Raw genomic sequence first — 15581 nt, forward strand, 5'->3', positions numbered from 1 at the left:
GTTTGGACAACCATAATTCGGTATGACAGCTTTGAGTATGAGTTGATGATCTTTAGTAACAGGCCAAGAGATACATCGTGCAGAGGTGTGTGGCCAGCGCAATCTTGGTTTTCAAACGTCTACGACTAGTCGTCGTTGCAATCTGAGAAGCCAATCGTTGCAAGTCCCAGGTGTTGTATGAAGGGCCAAAGGATTTGGAAATAAAAACAATCCTCGAAGCTCGTCACTGTGCCAACAATGAACTTCAAGAGATCAGTTTTCCGGCCTGTAGCAGCGTTCTAGACTATCAAGCCGCATAAGAGACTTCATGAGCTGTGCGCTGATGCGTCAAAAAGGCAAGATTTACGAGAGAGGGTCAATGAATTCCGTGGATAGACTGTGGACAGATGTGGACAAGCGGCAAGCGGAATTCTTTTTGACTGAGAAAAAAATCGATTTTCCGTGAAATTTCAACGTCATCGCCAAATGTGGCGAGCTAGGGTGGGCCACAGGCTACAGCGGTCTCCTCTGTTCCGAACCACCACGACGAAGGCCGTCAATGCCAACGACGACGGCGACAAAACCTCATTATACGTCAACCAAACAACACTGATATTCATTGGAATAAATAGGAGATGTCTTCAATATGAGACCCACCGATAAACAAACCCTCATCGCAGGGGCTCGCGCCCGAACCAAGGATCTCGCAGCTATAGCCCCCCTCCTTGCCGCTATCATCGCCCCACTTTCTATTCTATTCGACATTCCAGCTTTGACAGAGAGATGGTATCTCAAAGGAAGTATTGAGCAGCCGGATCCCAGAGCAAGCCTTGCGCTCAGCGGTGTCGGACTTGGCGCGAATCTTATTGCGAATGTTCTATTGGTGGTCAGATTCTCAACGGCGGATGAATGGTGGAGGGTTGCGACGAGAGCGAGTATTGTGTGGTGGACGACAAAGGTGAGTCCATTCTGTCAGTTGATATATAGGCATAAATCGCTCATGATCAAGATTTGTTATGTTCACTGCTCGCCGCGGCCTATACAATAATTTCTGGCTTTTCGATGCTATGAGGTTATTGTAGCGTTCCTCAATCTCATCCTTTTCGGCGTTCTCACACGAAATGCGCCGGATTTTTCGTACACAGAGGGCTTTTGGTGTGCGTGCGTACCATTTCTTTCGAGTTTATCTCTTGTTCTGCTTTGTTCCAATTTTTGTCTCTGAGTCGGCTGTTTATTTCCATCGCCACGCCATTCTTGGCATCCGCTCATAATTTACCATGAACTGGGATATGGACGTATCTAACATCTCTGTCAAATAACGACGAAGCACTTACAACTTGCCACACCGTGTGGCGTAAGCATGACCCACTACGTCAGAATCGGGATCTCAGTCTTCGTACACCCTACACGAGGAAAATACCCCAAGTGCACCCCGCACAACAAAAATTGATTCTGAGCCATGACCGTTTCATTTGTCCTGACCTAACACTATTTCTTAACAGCGTCGTTTCTCTCATTCTCTCCTCTCTGGTTCTCGCCCTCTTGATGCTACACTTTTTCGTCGAGTTTCGTGCACGTCGAAAATTGCCATCGGGTTCTACTGGTGCGAGAGATATAAACAAGGCGGTCCGAATCGCAGGGCGACATTTCATGCTCCAGACGACAGGATTCATCTCCTTGATCGCCATTACGGCGTTGATTTTCTCGAAAATTGTGAGTCGTCTGCTCATCACTTCTTGGAATCTTCGCAGCCAACAATCTGCCCGCTCCGTCTAGGAAAACTGGTCGTACCTCCAAAGTATATATTTCGTCAACAGCGCTTTCCTTACCGGTAAACCCCTTCTCGCCGACTTCTGTTGTGCGTTTCTAACCTAACACAACGACTTGTCTGGGTGTTTAGTTGGCTTCGGTGATTTCGTTCCTACAAAGACCTCTACCCGAATTCTGCTATTCCCACTCTCCCTCACCGGCATCGCCACCCTCGCCGCCCTCGTCCAGATGATTATCTCCTGGTTCACAGAGAGGATGGAATCGAGGCGTAAAAGACGACGCGAAGAAGACGAAAAGCGGTGGCGAAACCTGATCGAAGGCATCGCGGAATGGGACAAAGAGTGGCAGGGCCAACTTGGTCATGACCACGATCACAACAAACGGACGACACTTATAGCGAGGGTCCGTTCTATCCGAAGGGGAAAGATCGGTAATAAGGTCAAGGACAGGGTACTTCCGCCTAGTGCTGCGGTAGGAATCGACCGCGTCGCTTCGGGGCTGGTGAACGAGCATTTTCATGGAAATGCGGAGGAGACGGCGGAGGAGAGAGATGCAAGGAAGACGAAGGGGAGAGACGAGAGCTCGACGGACCATTTACAGAGGGAAATTGCCCATCTGGAAGCGATGCATGCGATGTATGATACGACGGACTATCTCCACACTTTGGTGATGAGTTTGGGTGGGTTTGTGGTATTTTGGGTAGTCGGAGCTGCCATCTTCTCAAGATTGGAGGTAAGTTCCCGGTATACTTTCCCTAAATGACGAGCCGTGAACTGATGGTCCTCTGCTGCTGTGGTTATATGACTGAAAGGGCTGGACCTATGGAGACGGACTCTACTTCTGTTACATTTTCTTCCTCACATTGGGATACGGAGATTTCGCCCCAGTTAGTCCCGCTGGCCGTGGTACGTTCCTCCCTCTCCGTCCTGGAGGCCGAGGACTACATACTGACTCCAGTCTTGTTTAGTTGTGTTCGTTGTTTACTCTCTTGTGGCTGTGTAAGCACGTTATCTCCTGCCACCCTCCTAAGAACTCGCGCTTATCGTTTATTTCACGAATGCGACAGTCCGATCATGGCCTCGTTTGCCGTCCAAACCGTAACCCAGGTATTCACCAAGCTCTCAACCTGGCAACTCGACCGCCGTCGCGCCGCAGACGGCATCCGAAACACAGCCTCCGCCTTCACGACCGATTATGGTCTCCCTAAATCCGCCCGTTCGGACCCTGGGAACTCACGTTCTCGTACCACTCCTGCGTCAAAGAGGACGCAAGTCAGGGAGAAGGCTAGGCAGACGGTCGGGTCGGAGCGAATGAAGGGCGAGGCGGAAGGGTGGGAGAGAGGGCAGAGGGGTGGGATGTGGAGAAATTTGTGGAGGTGTGGAGGAGAGAGGGAGGGAAAAGCCAAGGGCGAGAAGAGTGCGAAGAGGGGGGAGAGGGAGATGGAAGAGGCTGGTGTTGGGCAGGGCGAAGAGCCTGGAGGAGAAGATGGAGGAGGAGATATCGAGAAGGTCAGGGACAGGGGGGAGAGAGGTGTGCAGGAGGAGATGCTTGAGACGGAGAAGGTATACTCGCTACCTTACACTCGTGAGAGGCAGTCGCTGACTGTAACATTAACGATTGATTTGCGGTTTCGTAGGTCATTTCGCACAGTGCATTCGTAATGCAGCATCATTCCCGCCTCGAAGAACAACAAAGGGCTCGGCATCAATCAATTTCCAGATCCCGCTCTATCTCTGTTTCCGCACCCCCATTCAACGACAGTGACTCTTCCACTCCTTCTCGGCAGACAATCCCACTTCCGACAGTAATTCCCGTATCAGACTCGACCGATCCCAGCGCTTCCACTTCATCTGTTGCAGACCCGCAATCAGACCTCGATGGATCCGGTTCCTCCAACTACACCGCCGATCCCAATGGCACCCTGGCTCTCGCTCAGTCGGACACGAATGCGCTGACGTCGCTCCTTCTGCAACACGCTTGCGAACTTGAATTACACGCTCGGCGACTTCTGATTCATTATTTGCCGGATGGGAGCAAGGCGGAGGTTGTGCTCAAGGCGGACAGGAATGTGCAAGTGAGGGATGTTAAGGCTGTGAGGGAAGCGAGGAAGCGGGCGAGAGAGATGGCAAGGGACAGGGGTACCGAGGGTGGGGAAGAAGAGAGTGGTCGCGAGATGTCTGAAGAGCAGCAGTGCGAAGATGAAGAAGTTGAGATATTGGCAGGGTTGGAACCAAAGTCGACTATCCGCATTCGCGCACCAGATGCTGGTGGCAGTAGCAGCGACGCCAGGAGGCATTCAGGTGAATCACATACGTTTTTGCCCGCTAAACATGCCAAAAGCGCGACCGAGCAGGACGAAGCGTTCGAAAGGGTGTGGGACGAACTCACGAGACCCATGGCTGACGAGGAAACCATGGAGGAAGTGAGGAAGTACAGGGAGAGTTTCGCGGCTGTGCTTGCCGTGGGGAGTCGGTTGAGGAAGGTGGAAGGATTGGAGAGGTTATTGATTGAAAGAAGGAGATAATGAGGTCCTGGAAGGAAACCGAGAGACAGATCTATCCCATATGCCTATGGCGGTTAGTGGTGTCAGAAGCGGCGATAATGGTTTTCTCGGTTATCTCTGGCTTTAATGGTGGATTCAATGTTCGGGATTTGGACAGCGTATCTTTCTGCATCTTGTATCAATCTAGTCACGACAACCATCACGCGTACACGAATATTTCTTGCGCTCCAAGTCACTTTTTACTTCACTCCCTCTACCTGTACTGTATTTTGTATCTATACGAAGCGGTTCACAAACTGCAAGAATACCTTCGTCGCGCAGCTCATACCTGACAGTAAGCTCGACCAGGGTCTGTAGCGTGCCAATGCACGTCAAGAAAGACCGGATATATACTTACATCGAATAAGTAAAACAGGAACAACGGGCATCATAATGCGTGCATACGATATATGTACTGTAGGCAAAGGCGAACGTTAACACCTCCCCTCTTCAACCTTCCCCATCCCTCCACTCTGGACATGTATGTAAAAATAGGACTTGATATCATCGATGTGGCATGCATGCTGATAGGCGACAGTCAAGATGAAATGAGAGTGAAGGCAGGATAACATAGGGTAGTCCGTCCGATTACATCTGTGCTCCATCTAGACCTCGGAGCGAATTGCTCGAGCGTCCCACGACACAGCTATAACTTACAAACCAGGGAGATCATAAAAAACGTAGCTCCAAATCGGCCTCTCTTGCCCCCTGCCCCTGCCCTCCGACCATGCAACCCTACTCAGTAAGTTCATGGCCCGTCAGAGATAAATGCTCGTCGACCGATGACGGGTGCGCGATCGTGGCAACCCTTACCGCCCCATACTCCTTCTCCTCTCCTCTTCGGTACTGCCAGTACCGAGCTCCAGCTTCCCCAGCACTTCCTCCGAAGTTATCGAATCCGTCCTGGACCCCGGTCTCGTAGTCCTCAACATCAATCCCAACCCTTCGATCCTGCCACTCCCTTCAGCGCTCCCAGTCCCTCCAACACCTCGAAGTCCTATACTTCCGCTCTGACTCGCGCTATCTGTACCCGTATGTCCCGAACTCTCCTCCGTAACCTCGCTTATCCTCTCCGTCCTTCGCCTAGGCGACTCCAACTCTCGATATCTGAGCCTCTGCTGTCTCTCTTCCTCGCGTTGCTCACTGGCACTATCCACATCCGCATCCCTATTCCTCCGTGACCGTCCACCCATCGTCATCAAAGTCGCCGAGAACTGTTCGTTCATCCTCCTCAACTCTTCACCCACAGCGTCCGCACTCGTCAACACTCCTACCCTCCCCCCCTCCGCCGATGCCGAGCCTTCGCCCGACCCACCCCCAACTCGATCACCTCCAACCGGCCGTCCAGTCGCGCTCGAAGGACTCCCACTAGCCGGAGAACCAGTATACGAGCGCCTCCTCCCCGCTGCTCCCGTAATCCCGAACCTCGGGCTCCCCAAGGGCGAAGGCGAATGTCCCCTGAGCGGCTCCGGTCGGTCATATCCCCTCAGAGTCTCTTGTCGGTCGTGCGCCTGTCCCTGGCCTTGGCCTAAGCCTAGGCTGAGCAATGGACTGCCAGCGGAGCTGGAACTGCTCCCCCGCCTGTGTTGTAGAGCTTGGGGTTGAGACTGGGTTTGTGCTCTGGTGTGTTGTCGGGACATCAGTGGTTTAGGCCGGTCGGTGTCGTTCATGAAAGCGGAGAGGTCTTCTTCATCGGGGTTGGGTGATAGGTACTTGTAGGATGGACTCTGTGGTTGACAAAGTAAACTTGATCAGTCGATACTCAGGGCAAAGAAAAATAATCAAAGAGAGACTCACCACATCCTTCCTCTCGCTATCCTTCCTCTCCCTCACACCTTCACCGCCGCCCATCAAACCCTGACTACCTCCCACACCCGCACCCTGCCCATGACTCCCCCTCCTACTATGACTCTGAATATGCCCCACACTCCCACTCGCACCTCCACTCCCCTCGCTCGCCCCCGCAGAACTAACCGCACTCGCCCCCGAGTCCTTATACCGATGTCCAAAACTACTGCTATACCGCTTTCTCTCCCCTCCCGCGCCCAAGCTCCCGACACCCGGACTCCCACTAACGCCTTCATTAGACGCGAGGGAGCGTCTATCGCCGAGCGACCCTGGCGCACCACCGCCCAACGAGCCAGGCTGGAAAGGCGGCGAAGGCCGCAATGGCGCGACCGGGCTCGAACTCAACCTCCCTACTCCACCACCACTCCCCATACTCAACCCACCTCCACCCAACCCCAAACTACCGCTCGTCCCGGGACCACCAATAGGCGAAGGCGGGACTATGCCCATGCCCGCCCTCTCCCTCGTTGGCGAGCTTGTGATATTGGTCAATGGGGGCAAAGGTAATGCAGGAAGATTCGACGGCTGCCGCACGGGTAGCGGTCCCGGCGCAGGTCCCGATAACGGTGATGACTGGCGCACGGACGGGGACGGTGAGTTGAGGGAGGGTGAGGACGAGAGCGTCGACGATTTGAAAGGGTTGACGGTTGGACGGCGGATTTGTAGGCCGCCCGCACCGGGCGAGGAAGAATGTGAGTGCGAAGGGGATTGGGATTGGGAGGGCAGGTCCTGTAGGAGAATAAAATATTGTCCAGTGAGCGAACGTCCAAAAATAGACAAAGAAATAAAAATAAAAATGACGAGTGGCGCGACCGAGTGTGGCGTGACGTGGCGTGAGAATATGGTGGAACAAAGGAAAGATCGATACTTACGACTCCGCTCCCCCTCACGCCTCCCAAACTGCCCGTACTCTCCTTCCTCAACCTCGCCAGACTAACCCCATAACCTCCGACCCCAGCACCTCCCTCCGCTCCCGTAGAGGTCGCGCTCCTCCTCGACGAAGCCAGAGACGCAGCACTCCCACTCCCTGGCGGGACGCCATGATCCCTCTCGCCCTGCGCCGACGTCGTCCGACTTCCCATAGGTAACGGTGACGGCGTAACCCTCGGGCTAGAGTTCATAGTCGGAAACGATGTCGTCCGCGTATGCACATGTCCTTGCGAGTTTATCCCACCACCACCCATCCCACTCCCGCCACCCGACCCAGACGCCAACCCCGCATACCCACCCTGCTGTCTCATCATCATCATCCTGTCTGCCAAGCTTCCACTAGTCCCAGCTGCAGATCCAGTCGGCGGGAGTCCAGAGATTCCAGAGGGCGGACTCGCAGGCAACGAAGTCTTAACGGCCAAACTGCCCGGCGAACTCGATATCGAATCCCGCTGGCGGTTCCTCTCGAGCGTAGGCGTGAATTCGCCTCCGATCCCGCCTGCGTCGCCTAATTCGAGAGATAAAAGTCGGGAAGAGAGGAGTGATTCGAGGTCGTCGAGTTGGAAGTTCGGGTGCGTAAGGTATGTCGTGCTCAGTGTTAGGGTCCCGGTTGGGTGAGGAACAGAGGGGAAGGTGTGTGTGGAGGAGAGGTGGGGGATGGAGCTAGCGGAGGGATTTGAGTCTGTTTAGGTAGGGCAGGAAAACAGTGGTGAAGAGGTAATCGAGGAGGGGGGAGAGCGAGAGGTGGAGCAGGGTTGTGCAGAGAGCGTAATATGGCGATTGGGGGTGGCGAGAGGTGAGGTTGTGTGTCGTTCGTGCGTTCGGTGGTCGTCGTGTTCGTGTTCGTGGGTGCCGTGGTTTATGTGATGATGAGTCGGAGTTATGAAGGATCGTATCCGAGGTCGAGGTCGAATTTACGGTCGATACCAAATGTCATATCAGGCAGGAAACGAACGTGGAGCCGTCGATGCGGACAAATGTCGATGAGGCGGAAGCATGGGCCACACGAGGCCGGAGGCGAGCAGGCGAAATGGTCGAAGGGTCGATGGACGAATAGTGATTGAGCATAGGGAGTACAAGCGAGTCAGTCAAAGTCACAATAGACGCGTCGGAAACGAATGAGGCAGATAATAGGAGGACAAAGAACATGAGGCAGGGCTTCTGGTGAGAAGATCAGAATTCTCTGGGTGTTAGGTCTCGATGTCATTGACCGTAATTAAAGGCAATATGGACACCGGAGTCACGATGAGCACTGACGACATTGACCCTATGAGGGTCCGAAAGAAGAAGCACCGTCGGGCCACACTTCGTAGTGACAGGTGCCACACTGCGGTACTGCGACTGGGATGGTGCACCGCAGGCTCATTAGCCCAAAATACTGCACGACAGTGGGAGGGACGATACAATGGTATAGCTCGAGAATCAACGGGCTTACAACAAAGCCCATTAATATCACGAATCGAGTTCACCCATCGTGCGACCCTGCGTTTCTCACCGAGCCCCCTCGGGTTCACCATATGAAGAAACAAAGAAACAGGACATACCAAATCCAAGTAACTTCTCGTTTCGGTCGCTACTACTTGGCTTCACCCTGAGCATGATTCCCAGTGTCCCATTGCCCTTCGCGCTCCCTGCTCTGCGTCTGCTCAGCCGTCTATACAGCTTCCACGCCGGCATCACCCTCAAGAACGTATAAAGCGACCTGAATAGCCCAATTCCATGCTTGTATATTGTTGATGGCGCGAGGTCTGTCTCTGCCTGTGATTGCAAGGACTGTTGTGACGGATTCTGGTTGAGAGGTGTGAACGTGAGAGTCCAAGACTCGAGCAGAACGAGTTGCGGTGTAGGGTCGATACGCCGACGCGAAGAGTCGGGGCCTATGGAGACAAGGACCTGGTTCGCATTAAGTTCGGGTACTGTGAGTAGAACCTGCAGCTCAAAAGGAATTGCGCTGGCTTGTGACGTGGATGCCGAAGGTGAGGACGATGATGAGGACGGTGAAGTGGTATTAGCGGCTGTGCTGGCGGTGGATACGGTGCGGTATAGTCTGAGATGGTCCTTGAAGCAGTCCATGTCCGGTGTCTCGAGATTGAACTACGAAATTTCGTGAACACTCGAATCGAAAGCACACGATAAGAGAACACACGCACCCATTTGTCTGGTTTAGGCAGCGTCCGGTGCTCCTGGGTCGAGCGTGCATGGACAACGAGATTTGCGAGCTTGGTGTATACTCTGTGAGCAATCTGGTCCGCTCTCTGAATGTCATTGGACATTGGACCTGTTCTGGAATGGCAAGTGCGAGCGGTGAGTAGGAGAGAAGGTGCAAGGATGGCGGGGACGGCTATTATGAACGGGAGATCATTGGAGACAGAGCTGGGTCGTGCTTGGTCGTCGTGTGTGTGGGTATGGGGCTATGTGCAGGCCACTAGGCGCCAGGAGAGGAGATCGGTGTGGTGGTCGAGGACAAGGTGCGCGCACAGCGTTGACTGCAGCCCGTTCGAAGCTCACCCTCCCATAAACAGACATGACGCGACCCCCGCGGCCAATTCCCTGGCTATCCCTGGCTATCCCCGCCCATCGTTCTCCCGCCACTCGTTTTGGGCCACAGTGCTTCGTCGCCTTCCACTGACTCGACTCTCAGAATTGTTGTTTTGTTCCTGTCAGACGACAATATTTGTTTTATGACTCGGCAGGATTTTTCAAACATCCTCAGAGCGCTTCCGAGATGATACATATCACGTTCAGGCTGGGCGTCAAATAGAGCCATGGGCGACGGGCAGCCGCAGCACCAACACACCCATATACGCACCTCCTAGGATCTGTTAATCTACGAGGCTCTGATAGAAAATCCATCCCGCACCGTGGTACGAATCGTCTCAATCGTACAGCCTAGACTCTCATTCCAAAAGCCTTTTAGCGTTCAATTGCAAGATCGAGTATCCGTTCAGACGTCGAAATGAGCTCAAACACGCCAGCGATCGTACTTGCAGCATGTCCCTCTCACCCGGGCCTTTCACTCGTATGATCTAGGAGAACGCTTTGACGCACGATCAAAGCGGTACGTCGAAATCAGTCCCAGCGCTTACTACCTGCCATGTACATGAAAACGAACAGGACACGACCTATTATCAGCCAATCATGATCCTATCACTTTCCTCGAGAATTAAGGATTGATCATGCTACAATGTGTATTGATTCATCGCCACTGGGGCGTCGATTTTCGGCAAGCCTGACCTTGACTTTTGAGGCAGTGTAGCGGGATTTAAAGAATGAAGAGCCGGTGAGTGGGTTTCCCCGTATGGAACACCTTGCATGCGTGTGGATGTTGCAGCATGTGAGTACGAGGCTGCACGTATACTTATGGGCATGCAGGTTCGGTCGAGAAAAGGTCATAGTCACTGTCATGGGACTACGAGTATGTGGAATAACAAAAAACCAAAGGCAATGATGGGTACGGAAAGCAGACGGATCAAAAAATGAAGAAAACAAACCGAAACATAAAATCAAACAAAAGAGTAAATCAAACAAAGGCAACTCGAACAGCCGAGAACAACAGCAGGTGACGACGGAGCTCGCAAATACAAAGATAAACGAAAACAATGAAACAAGTAGGGCAACAAATGCAGAAGAGCCAAGTAAAAGGAGGCGGGGTAAGGACATAGAAGGAAAATGATGGGTACTAATACAGCAAACAACGACAACAAGCATAGAAAGTAAAGCAGTCGAAAAGAGCCACTCGGAATCAGTTGAGACACGGAGAGGTGAGCATACATTCGATAGCGAATCAAAGCAACGATGAAAACAAGAGGAGAGCGGGCAAAAACTTGGTATGTGTACTCGTGCTGACGTAAAGTCTTCGAACATGCGCAGGCCAAGGTGCCGGTTCCCTCTCCTCTTCAGTTTCTTTCCCGCTGTCCTCTTGTCCAATAAATCCCAATATATTTGTACATGTTGCATGGCATATCAGTATTATTGCAGTGAGATTCTATTAGCATGAAAGCTTTTTTACTTGTATAATAGGTGATGCAAACTCATGAGGGCCACATCAACACTCCCCACAAAGAAACACCTAGAGAAAGTAGTTCCAGGCATTTTATGGGGTTATAAATGCACATTGGCATAGCTAATATAACACAACACTCTATACAGTGCTCCAATGTTACACATGAAAGGGTGAAAGCTGCATTACACAGCTAAGGACCTTGCATCACCTTATCGCTGTGTCAACGCTGTGTGGCCCATAGTCGAAACTTTGCACTCTGTGCCCTAGCAGTGACACAGAATTTGGTTCTAAAATGCTTTTAAAACTCTCCATATGTCAGGCTTACTCATATGAGTAGGGACGTTAGACTAAATTGTGCGAGCACCCCTCAAACCCGATAGTTTTGAATCACTGGAGGAGAAGTCAAATGTGGCCCACCGTGTATTTTCTTGTATTAAATGACTAGACCATTACATATGTCATACCTCACATCAGTAAAAGTATCTACTATATGTGAAGATTTCTTCAGATTTTTATCACAGAGTCAATGCAACCATGAGTGCCTTCTCTATATCCATCTTTATGGGAGGTGCTGTTGTAGCCCTCATGAGTTTATATCGAATATTTTGACAGGGAGAGGGGCCTGGGTGGAAAAAAATGTTTATGAAATGAATACTAGTAACTCAGATGTCATGCACAAATAAACTGGGATTTATTGGAGGAAAGGTGAACGAGCAAGAGACAGAAAGAAGTGGAAGGTGGGCAGAGAACCGGCACGTTGGTCTGCGCGTGTTCGAAGACTTTACGTCAGCACGAGTACAGTGTGATTTCGCCACTGTGGCCGTCGAGCAGATTATCCCGTGAATGAACATGCGGCATTGAGTGGTGGCTCACGATTCCATGTGATACCCGTGCGAGCTGTCCACAGTGATCGACTGCTAGTAGCAGTTACGAAGAGAGCAGAATGGACAAGGTTTCGAGGACGATTAACTCACCCATAATTATTGATAACTTATGGATGAGGTGCCGGAGTGAAAAAGGGGCTAAAGGCCTGTAAAATGCAGGCCTTCACATCATTCCTGTGTGAGATTGTAGTTGCACTACGTCCCGGGTCTCTAGATGCGGTGTATGACAGAAGGTCTTCTGAGACTGCCGCCAAAGTCTGAGACAGTCCCTCCCAAGTCACGTCGAGGGTCTCGAGATCGGGAAACGGAAGTTGGATAGCGAGAGTGCGAGCTCTGTCGAGTAGCCGAATGATAGAGCAGCGGTAGTAGCAGAGAAAATCGCAGTGCTCCAGGTTGTCATTTTTCTGACTACAATATGGGAATGTCCAGACTTCGGTGGGGATTAGGCCGCCAGGATGTGCTGGAGCCGAAACGTTTTGGACGGAAGTCACCAGTCTAGATAATTCGAGGACCAACAGCCATGAATCTTGTTCAGGATCGGGCGATGTCTTGAATGTGACTAATTGACCCAGAATATCGACAATGTCGCGCTCTAGCTGCGGCTTCAAGAGCGCGCCCTCGATCTCATCAGCGGTGGTGTTCATAGCAAGGGTGACGAATTTGATCCCCATGGTTCTCACAAACCAACGGACCAATATAGATACCGCGGGTTTAGAGCAATGTGGATTGAGCAGAGTGAACGGCATAAATCCGCGCATGTTTTGCTCGAGAGGCTTCTGGGAGAGAAGCGCAGGGGCAAAAGGCGCCAACATCTCGTCACATACCAAGTCCCAAGCCTCCTCGTCTACGTCAAAATTGTCCTTCGGAGCTAATGGTTGCATGCCCAGACGGAGTCTCGCCTCAATAACGTCAAGGGCATGCGAAGTGAACTCCTCCCGAACGAGTGCCCTGTCTTCGATTGGTATCGCAGAGTAGTCTGATAGCAGCAGCATCATGGTGCTGCTCGTCTCCAGAATGCTGACAGGCAAGCTCCATATCTTATCCGTGACGACACATACCATGGCCTTTGCGAAGTCTGAGTTCCATAGTAATGACGAACACGAAAACCCTGTTGTCGTGGCCGAACATCGCTCGGCAGCAATCTTTAGGGACCGCACTATGTCAGCTCTGACACCATGCTCGAAAGGAAGTTCCCAGGACAGGTTCGGACCTGGTACATAGGTAAAAGAAGTTCATGTGAGTCAAAAATTTGACCTCCATATATCCAACATGCATAAATGCGACATACCGAATATTCGCAGAATTGATGATGCAGCGGTCACGTTGCTTCGAATGCTGGCCTCTGAGGACAAGAAAAAGTACAAGGTTTGCAACGCATGTTTTGACAGCACAGGTCCCAAAGGTATCCTCCGCCGCTGCAGGGAAACCTCGGCTTCGAGAGCATCAGACAGGGCGGCAGCGGCGAAGTCGAGGGAGTCGTCATCATGTGTGGTTTGCACGCTAGCATAGAAGGTCTGCAATTCCTCCTGAAGCATACCATGATGGTCAGCGCTACGCTTTCCAGAGGGCCTCCGCAAGGCTGCATCCGCTGCATTCTGCGCTGGCTGTGTATGGGCCCCTATTGAATGTAGCATTTGCGCTAGGCGGCGGCCGTAAACCTCGACAAAGCGAGAGGCAGTCGACTGAAAGGGTGAACTGGATGAATAGATACACCCGTGGATGAATGTATAGATAATGATCATTCCCGCGGCCCCAAGAGGAATCGTCGCGATGGTCACCGCCGCAAGAGCAAGAGGGGAGCGAGGCGATGTCGATAACCAATCGGTCGCCATGCTATCCAAGAGTCCGACAAGGAAAAGCAGCACAGATATTATCAAGAGTTGGGGCAGGGTGTCAATCATGGTTCCCAGCTGGGGCTTGGCTTTTTCCCATCGTCCACGAATATCAGTAAGCTTCTTGTAGGTTTGTCTATGGCGAGAACGTGTGAGCAGAGTCAGGTAGCTCCGACTAGCTACTGCGAGGGAAGCAATGGAGATCTGTGGCGAACCGTGTGAGCAAGTGTGTATGACTGAATTACAGGACTCACGCTGAGAACTAAAGATATGGACCAGTAGAAGTTGAGACGGAGGGCGCTTGCTTCCGGTTCGAATGCTACAGGCCCAGGTAGACTAAGCTGGGAGATGTTGGCACCACTGAGAAGAATGACGACGTCCGTAAGATTCGCAAGTAGTTGATTGGTTTCAAAGGTAGCAGCTGGAGCCAAGTTACTTGAAGACTGAACGTAAAATGCTGTCACGATGGCCGAAAAGAGGGCTATCTGTAAAGTTTCAATTGAATTAAATCTTGAGAACAAACTCGTTGAGGAACCGGGTACTTGCAAAAATTAAGAGGGTGTCCAGGGTGCCTCTCCAGCCATCGACGGCGGGTATGATTGTCTTCTGCATCATCGAGTCGTGCAAGGGATTCCAGGCACTGGAGCTGCTGGCTGGAGTCTGTGGTATCGGTTGCCAGGAAGGGTCTACAGGGCCAGTCAGATGTACAGCCAGAGGTGGCAGCAATGAGTATGTCGATGCTCACTGGTAGCAGCTTGCCTCTTGTCAATTCGCAGAAGCACACCTTGTAAATCTTCCAAAGATTCTACCAGTCCCAGCGGGAAAACAGTCAGTTCAAAGTTAGTTCTGCTCTGGAGGGTTCTCAATTTTCGTTCACGCACCTACGATATCTCTTTGACTGCGAATTATCTCGACAAAGGCTTTGTTGTGATCCTCTACAAGCTTCATCAGCATGCCAGAGCTCGAGTCCAGATTCCTAGAACTCGCGGTTAATATGATGCACGAATACAATACATATGCCAGCTAACGCGAGGGGGCCATTGGAAATGATCGATGATTGCCGTCCATACTTACCTTCGGTCACCCTCTTTAACATTGTTGTGACGGTTTTCAGGTTCTACAATGAAGATATGGTCCTTTTCAAGGCCGGGCATCGTGTAGGGATCACCAGCGGTGGACGATTGAGGTCAAGTCGACCTTCGAGGACTCTGGCACCAGATTGCGATACCCAACTATCATTGTAATAGGGAGCATGTGGAAGGAGACCTGAGACGGAAAAAAGACGCTGGGGTAACGAAAGCCTTCCAGCTTCCCATCTCGACGATAAATGTGGGAAAGTTGGGAGGGTCGCGGGAACATCGTGTGGCGCTGACTGTGTCTTTTTTGTGGCCCAGTTCCCCAGGCTCTTCCCCTCAGACCGAATTCCCATGCTGCAGAATTGCAATTTTGACGGGGCGAGTGCTAAAATTGCAGTTATTTTTGCCATAAAATGAGCTGCTCACGCTATAATCACACCAGCCCACTGTCAACTTGAGGTTTTCCCCGGTGTATAGTATATACCTCATCTCATGCTTTGGCTATATTATTCTGACGACATCAAACTACTTACGTTCTGTCAAGCTGAAGATGGTGTCAAAACCCGTCACCGAGCGGGTAGCCCGTATTCCAACGATTGGTCCATGAGACGTAGTATTACATGGGCCCGTCGAAAAACACGCCATGGCTACAGCCCGCTTGAGTTGCGATGTATAGGTCAGGCCTCCGTACACAGCATTTCATCTTTCAAGAAAGGA

General features: G+C 51.7%; 3 protein-coding genes across 3 annotated transcripts; 1 reads left to right on the plus strand and 2 right to left on the minus strand.

The window, feature by feature from the left end:
• Positions 1 to 513: 513 nt before the first annotated feature.
• On the plus strand, positions 514 to 4537 carry STEHIDRAFT_123414 (voltage-gated potassium channel). Its single transcript, XM_007306903.1, has 9 exons — positions 514 to 937; positions 1052 to 1140; positions 1482 to 1692; positions 1756 to 1810; positions 1880 to 2481; positions 2561 to 2654; positions 2717 to 2747; positions 2816 to 3311; positions 3386 to 4537. Exons 1-9 carry the CDS (start codon positions 626 to 628, stop codon positions 4271 to 4273), a joined length of 2778 nt encoding a protein of 925 aa, XP_007306965.1. The 5' UTR covers positions 514 to 625; the 3' UTR covers positions 4274 to 4537.
• Positions 4538 to 4599: 62 nt separating this feature from the next.
• STEHIDRAFT_140855 (uncharacterized protein) lies at positions 4600 to 9518 on the minus strand. Its single transcript, XM_007306904.1, has 5 exons — positions 9220 to 9518; positions 8614 to 9163; positions 7012 to 7751; positions 6089 to 6868; positions 4600 to 6018 (listed from the first exon to the last, which is right to left on the minus strand). Exons 1-5 carry the CDS (start codon positions 9340 to 9342, stop codon positions 5101 to 5103), a joined length of 3111 nt encoding a protein of 1036 aa, XP_007306966.1. The 5' UTR covers positions 9343 to 9518; the 3' UTR covers positions 4600 to 5100.
• Positions 9519 to 12063: 2545 nt separating this feature from the next.
• STEHIDRAFT_159444 (uncharacterized protein) lies at positions 12064 to 14942 on the minus strand (the record flags this gene model as incomplete). The annotated part of the gene is made up of 7 exons (XM_007306905.1): positions 12064 to 13166; positions 13245 to 13992; positions 14043 to 14269; positions 14331 to 14474; positions 14534 to 14593; positions 14670 to 14764; positions 14863 to 14942. The coding sequence occupies 7 exons, from the start codon at positions 14940 to 14942 to the stop codon at positions 12064 to 12066; spliced, it is 2457 nt and encodes an 818-aa protein (XP_007306967.1).
• Positions 14943 to 15581: the final 639 nt, after the last annotated feature.

The sequence above is a fragment of the Stereum hirsutum genome (genome assembly GCF_000264905.1).
Source record: "Stereum hirsutum FP-91666 SS1 unplaced genomic scaffold STEHIscaffold_12, whole genome shotgun sequence".
NCBI lineage: Eukaryota > Fungi > Basidiomycota > Agaricomycetes > Russulales > Stereaceae > Stereum > Stereum hirsutum.

Excerpts from the sequence above, each read along its gene's own strand:
- STEHIDRAFT_123414 (XM_007306903.1), top strand. The coding sequence starts at position 626 with ATGAGACCCACCGATAAACAAACCCTCATCGCAGGGGCTCGCGCCCGA. Across the intron at positions 1,141-1,481 it reads ACAGAGGGCTTTTGGTGTGC|CGTCGTTTCTCTCATTCTCT; the intron begins GTGCGTACCATT and ends ATTTCTTAACAG. Across the intron at positions 1,693-1,755 it reads CGTTGATTTTCTCGAAAATT|GAAAACTGGTCGTACCTCCA; the intron begins GTGAGTCGTCTG and ends CGCTCCGTCTAG.
- STEHIDRAFT_140855 (XM_007306904.1), bottom strand. The coding sequence starts at position 9,342 with ATGTCCAATGACATTCAGAGAGCGGACCAGATTGCTCACAGAGTATAC. Across the intron at positions 9,164-9,219 it reads TGCCTAAACCAGACAAATGG|TTCAATCTCGAGACACCGGA; the intron begins GTGCGTGTGTTC and ends GAAATTTCGTAG. Across the intron at positions 6,019-6,088 it reads ATAGCGAGAGGAAGGATGTG|AGTCCATCCTACAAGTACCT; the intron begins GTGAGTCTCTCT and ends TGTCAACCACAG.